This window comes from Dromaius novaehollandiae, chromosome 1, assembly GCF_036370855.1.
Source record: "Dromaius novaehollandiae isolate bDroNov1 chromosome 1, bDroNov1.hap1, whole genome shotgun sequence".
Classification (NCBI taxonomy): Eukaryota; Metazoa; Chordata; class Aves; order Casuariiformes; family Dromaiidae; genus Dromaius; species Dromaius novaehollandiae.
Genome location: NC_088098.1, coordinates 145,720,156 through 145,726,211, shown reverse-complemented (window position 1 = coordinate 145,726,211; position 6,056 = coordinate 145,720,156). Strand labels below are relative to the sequence as shown.

Genomic DNA, 6,056 nt, shown 5'->3' with positions numbered 1-6,056 from the left:
AAGTCCAGCCTCTGGTGTCAGGATACATGTGAGTGTGTCAGGACCTCCTCCTTGCTGAGAGAGAGCACCAAAAGCCACCAGGAGCACTGAGGGAAATGCACAGGACCAGGAGAGCTCTGCTTGCTTTGGGTGCTGCACACAGCCCAAGGAGGCCTGAAATGTTGGTCCCAAAGCAAAGGGGGCAGAGGGAGTGGTGCCAGCAAGAATGGAGGACTCTGAATCCCAGCTGGACAGGGGCTGAGAGATGGGGCACAGGCTTGGCACTGGAGCCCCCCCACTTGTCAGCAGCTGCCCCTGGGCCAGCTCCAGAAGGGCAGAGCTGCAGCTGGCGCTGGCGCTGGAGCAGAGCGGCTGCAGCGGGGGCGGGAAGGAGAGCAGCGAGCGAGGCCGGATCCGGCAGGCGCTGGCGCGGAGCTGCCGAGCAGCGAGGCGAGCGCAGGGCCGCGAGCGTGTGGGCAGAGAGCCGGGCTGCCCCCGAGGGGCTCCTCGAGGGCGGCAGCAGCACCCCCGGCCGCCAGCATGCCCGGACTGCCCGCACAGGGCGGCGCCGGCGCCGGCGCGCGGAGGGAGCGCGGGCCGCGGCGGGGGTGCGCGGCCCCCTGCGCCCCCGCGGAGGCGCGCGGAGGGCGCCCCTGAGCTCACAGAGGGGCCGCGCGCTGCGCTGCGCTGCGCTGCGCAGTGTTGCGTTGTGCTGCGTTGTGCTGCGGGGCAGTGCGGTGTTTTGCGCTGCGCTGCGTTGGGCTGCGGGGCGGTGCAGTGCGTTGTGCCGCGCCGCGTTCCGCAGACGCCGCTCCGCGCGCGTTGCTCGAGGGCGCCGGCGGCGGGCGGCTGCTGGCGGCGGGCAGCATGGTGCGAGCGCGGGGGGCGTCCGGCCCCGGGTGCCGCCTGCTGCTGCTGCTCGGCCTCCTGGCGGCCCTGCGTGCCCGGGACAGCCGGGCTGCTCCGCGGGCAGCGCCGGGCCCAGGTAGGGCGGGCGGGCGGGCGGGCGGCGACGGAGGCAGCCTGGGGGCCGCGGGGCCGGCTGGCGAGCGGCCGGGGCGACCGGAAGCGCTGTCGGGCTGCGGGGCGGCGGGGGCCGGGGGCCGGGAGCCGGGAGCGGCTCGGCGAGGCTTGTGGGGCCGCGGGGAGGGGGGTGCGCTGGGGGCGCCGGGGTCTGGGGGCGAGAGCTGTGCCTGGAGCAGCGCCTGGCGCTGGGTGACGGGAGCTGTTGTCCCCGCGGGTGGTTCCAGCGGTGGCTGCTGGTGATGCTGGTGCTTGGCCGGATGCAGGACTGAAGGCTTGGGAAGATGCTGGAGGTGAGTCCTCGGGGGACCTGACCTTCCCTTCCCTGGCAAGACCAGAAGCATGCCTTTCCTGCCGCCGCTTTGGCCTTTCGGTGGCCGGGGAGCTCTTGTGCCCGCGCAGGGTAAACGATCCTTCGTGTCCTCCGGTGCTGAGGGTTGCCCCTTTGCAGAGTGCTGTCCGTTAGAGAGCTCCCTGCAAGAAGGTGCCGAGGGCCTGTGTGTTTGTCCCGGGGGTGCTTGGGGGCTCTGGGATCACGCCTTGATGGGATTTTGAAAGGTGCCAGGGGGCAGCCAGGAGGTCTCCCCATTCCCTCTGCGGCAGGGGTCTCTCCACCTGCATGTGCACGCTGCCGTGGTCCCCTTCTCTTCACTGCGCTTGATTTCCGCAGGAGGATGTTGCAGCCTGTAATGTCAGCTTGTCTGTGTTCTTGTAGGCAGTGGTCTTCCAGATTCTCAGCTGAATCTGCTTTTTGAGCATCAGAGGGATGCCAGGGGTAAGTGGTCAAGGTTGATTCACTTCATGGAAGGAGCCTTTGCTTTTTGGTATTTTGTTCATGTGACGTTGGACTGACTAAGTCCTGGGCCAATTCCTAGACCCACAAAAGAGCAGAGGGGAAGTTGGGAAGGCTTCCAAGATCTGCACTGGGAGCTTTGGCACGCAGAGTGCTGTTGGCGAGCTGCTCTGACGCTGTGCTGCTTCCAGTGCCTGCTGCAAAGCCAGGGGACATGATGGGGTTGAGCCTACAGCTTGTGTGAAGTCCAGGGCACCCTTTCCCCCTGTTCACCTGTTTCCTTTCCCTGTTGTTCACCACCATTCGAATCAGAAGAAGAATGTGGAAGTATGTACTGAGAACTGTTCCCACGTGTGTTTGGTTACAGATGAGGCTGTGGTTGAAGGTTATCCCAGTTCTCGCCTGGATCCCGTTGTTGAGGCTCGGGGTCTTCCCAGGCGTACGTAGTCACCTTTTCCTTACCTGCAAGAATAAGAACGTCCTTTGTAGTATGTAGTTCATGTGCAGTTGTACATCGTGCTTCCTCTTCAGGTGGTCCAAGAGTTGTTGAGCCTCGCAGGGATGCCAGGGGTAAGTTGTGAGCATTCCTTTACTTTGAGAGCTGCCAGGTGCCAGGCAAAAGGTGACGCCTGTCACCTTTGAGACTCTCAACCTGCAAATATGTCCCACGTCATTGCCTGGCCCCCCTTCCGTTCAGTGCAACTGCTGTGTGGAGCAATTTGTACCAATTTGTAAGGAAACCTTGTCACCAATGCGTTCGGTTTGTGCTCTGCCTATAGGCGATGGTTACCGAACTTTTTGGCGGTATCCAGTTCTTGTGCCTCGGGAGGATCCCCGGGGTAAGTAGTCAAGCTTTATTCACTTGACAGAATAAGCTTTTACCTTTGAAAATGTTCTTTATATGGCACAGACCTGAGTAAGTCCTTGGCTGCTGCTCAGACACTCCCAAGAGTAGAGTGGGACTTGGGAGGCCGTCAGCTATCTGCCGCGGTGTGCTTTTCCTTGGGAAGGCTTTGTGCTGCTCGCAGTGCCTACTGCAAAGGCCACAGGCTTGTTGGGGTGGAGTTACAGCTTGCGTGAACTCCAGGGCATCCTTTCCCCCAGCAGCTCTGTGCAGGCTTCAGTTTGTACCCGTACAAATCTGCAGAAGTATATGGCAACATATATATAACGGGAACTGTTCCCATGTGTGTTTGGTTGAAGCTGTGGCCGTAGCGGATGGAGATCCCTCTTCTGCTCTGGAGCCTGGACTGGTGACTCCGGGACATCGTGGAGGTGAGCAGTCAGCAGATATTCAGCTGAAAAAATAAGCATTTCTTTTCTCGCTTTGTTGTGCCCTCCGGATGATGCCAAGGTCTGCAACAGCCGTGCCCTGCTGGCAGGCCAGAGAAAGAGTTAGGGGTAGCGCTGGTTGAGTCTTGCACTGGCCAGTGGGCTTCTGTGCATGAGGAATGTAAACAACCCTTGTTGTCCTCCGGTGCTAAAGGTTCCCAGTTTGTAGAGTTCTGGCTTCCTTGGTGTACGTTAGAGACCTCCCCAGAAGAAAGCACCAAGGGGCTGCGTGTTTGTCCTGGGGGTGCTTGCGGGGTGTTGGATAGTGCATTGACGGAGGATTTGGAGAGGCGCCAGGTCCCAGGCAGCAAGTGTCCCTGGCCCTCCTGCAGCTGGGAGACTCTCAACCTGCGTGCGTGTCCCCATTCCCCTTCCCGTCACTGCAGTTCACTTCTGCAGAAGAGTGTGGCAACCTGTAATGAAAACTTGTCTGTGTTTGCTTACAGGTGTTCCTGTAGGCAGTGGCCTCCCAGCTTCTCATCCGGATGCCATTGTTGTGCCTCAGGGGCATGCCAGGGGTAAGTGGTCAGGATTGATTCCCTTCCAGGAATGAGCAGGATTTTTCACTATTTGATTCGTGGGCCATGTAGCTTACGTCCTTGGCCGACGCTGCTAGATGCAAAAGAGCCAAGAGGGATTTGGGAGGGCTTCAGCGATGTGTCCCAGGGTGCTTGGTGTGGCCAAGTGGTGTTTGCTAGCTGCTTCGACCTTGTGCTTCTTCCAGTGCCTGCAGCAAAGGCAGCAGGCTTCTTGGGATTGAGTTTAGAGCTTGTGTGAAGTCCAGGATGTCCTTTCCCCGAGCAGCTCCCTGCAAGCTTCCCTTGGTATCCAGATGGTGCCTGTGCAGGCACCCGGTGAGCATTTGCAAAATGCCCAGGAGTGGAAGGGCGAGACAAGTGTCTTGGTGTAATTAGAGGTCCCACGCTCGTTCGCTGCCGTTCCAATCTGAAGAAGCCTACGGAAGGTACTAGGGCATCAGAAGTGTTCTAAAACAAGGCGAGAGCGGCTTTCTGAAGATGACTTTTGTCTCTGGTGTGTGGAGATGATATGCACATCTCTGACATGCTAATTAAACAAACCTTTGTGGGTCCTGTGAGATAGCCTCACTTCCCACACCACGCAGCTCCCAGGGATTTCGGAGCTTTGCCATGTGGGGACTGAGGCGGTTTTGACCCCACTGAGCACATGTTAACAAACACGACTCCTAATCCACTCGATCTCCTGCCGTGTCCGCATCTCAGAACTTGCAGGGAATCCCTCGAGGCCCTAAGCACAAAAGGTGCACCGAGTGGGATCCCTGCTGTGAAAGGAGGCCCAAAGCGATGCCCTGATTCAGGGGTCGGGCAGGAGGGAAGCTTGTCCGTCCTTCTGCATGCTGTGTGCCCGAGCAGTGCTGAGGCTTTCCCTCTCTCTGATTCTTCATAGAGCTTCCAAGCGTGTCACAGCCTGGAGAAGCCCCCCACGGCAGGAAATACTCCTTTTTTCCAGTGCACCGAGGTACTGAGCAGTCTTGCGGGGATGCCTAAGTGAGAGATGAGTCCTGGAAACGTGGAGCATGCGAGTTGTGTTTGGAAGAGCAGAGGGCAGAGGAAGGGGAGGTGGTGCCTGTGTGGGAGAAAGGGCAAAGGGAGAGAGCCAGGTTCAGGTGTCTCCTTGGCCACAGGCAGACACAGAGGAGCCCGCTCTGCCTGCTGGCCTGGGGAGCGCCGCCAGCACAGTTTGGGGTAGCACTGGTTCAGACTTTCACCGGCCAGTGGGCTCTTGCCCGTGAGAAGTGTCGATGAACTTTCTTGTCCACCGGTGCCAAGAGGCCAGAATTAGTGACAGTAACAACACGGGATGTAAAATTGCCTGGGAATCCCAACCACACACTGAGATTATCAGTCCTGCAGAACCCAGGGATGTATGGGATTGTCTCCTTTCCTCCAGGTCTTGGTGGTGGCAAAGATGCCGAGGCTGCAGCTCCTAAAGGCCGACAAAAGCAGCATTTGGTCCTGAGTGCCGCAGTCTTGGGTTCCGTACTGTTTGTCGTCCTGCTGACGTGTATAGTCGCTTTCTGGCTGAGGAAGAGAAAGCAGTGAGTTGTTCTTTTCCGACGTTCTTTCTATTTTCTGTGTTTTAGCAACAAAGCATGTGTAGGGATAGTGTTGTGGAGTGCCTGGTGAGCTGTTGAGAGGACTCTGTTGAGACGTCTGCTGTTAGCTTTCCTAAGCAGACTCTTCCTTCCTAGCAGTGAGTGCTCTTTCCTGAAAGCCATTCTCGTTGTTGCAGAGAAGCGGTACCAGCTAACCCTGCCGCTGCCTCCAACAGAGGGGAGTCAAGCACAGAGGAAGGCAGAGCAAAACCAGGGAGTGACAGCGAAAAGGATGAGCTCACCCTAGAAAATGAAAATCTGAACAGCAGCTCCAGTCGCCTTCCGGTGAACTTTGCAACAGAGCTTTCCCAGTTATTTAATGCCACAAATTCAGAAAGTTCATTTCAGCCTACATGCCAGAACACCTCAGATGGTGATTATGACTCTTCCTCAGATATCTGCATTCCCCGGGATTTACCCCAAGCCGATCATTCCAAGTGCGTGTGCTTTCATTACCAACAGGGATATTGTACTTCAGATGCATATTCCGAATAGAATAATAAAAATGGTGGGCTAGAATGGTGCGAGTCCTTGGCTGTTTTGGTCCTCTGTGTCTGGGTGTAATGCGCAGCGCTTACGGCAGGGTTGGATGAGTGAGAGGAGCTGTCAGGGAGTTGCCCTCCCTCAGGGGCTGCCCTCTGTGCCATCATCAATGTAGTTTCCCAGGTTGGGCTGTCATTAAGGTTTCATTCATCCGAATGGGGGAGCGTGGATGAGACATGGCATGCAAATGGTTATCCGTGAACTCACTGGGAGTGCTGCACTGAATCCTGGTGGATTTGGGGACTGAGAGGG

General features: G+C 57.8%; 1 protein-coding gene across 1 annotated transcript; it reads left to right on the top strand.

The window, feature by feature from the left end:
• The first annotated feature begins 343 nt into the window (after positions 1 to 343).
• On the top strand, positions 344 to 5,780 carry LOC135324739 (uncharacterized). The gene is made up of 11 exons (XM_064501608.1): positions 344 to 964; positions 1,230 to 1,295; positions 1,718 to 1,777; positions 2,163 to 2,234; positions 2,327 to 2,365; positions 2,575 to 2,634; positions 2,999 to 3,070; positions 3,574 to 3,645; positions 4,553 to 4,624; positions 5,057 to 5,204; positions 5,399 to 5,780. The coding sequence occupies exons 1-11, from the start codon at positions 847 to 849 to the stop codon at positions 5,754 to 5,756; spliced, it is 1,137 nt and encodes a 378-aa protein (XP_064357678.1). The 5' UTR covers positions 344 to 846; the 3' UTR covers positions 5,757 to 5,780.
• The last annotated feature ends 276 nt before the right edge of the window (positions 5,781 to 6,056 follow it).

Coding starts and splice junctions, on each gene's coding strand:
- LOC135324739 (XM_064501608.1), top strand. CDS start 847: ATGGTGCGAGCGCGGGGGGCGTCCGGCCCCGGGTGCCGCCTGCTGCTG. Junction 1,296..1,717: donor GGCTTGGGAAGATGCTGGAG/GTGAGTCCTCGG, acceptor GTGTTCTTGTAG/GCAGTGGTCTTCCAGATTCT. Junction 2,366..2,574: donor GCCTCGCAGGGATGCCAGGG/GTAAGTTGTGAG, acceptor CTCTGCCTATAG/GCGATGGTTACCGAACTTTT.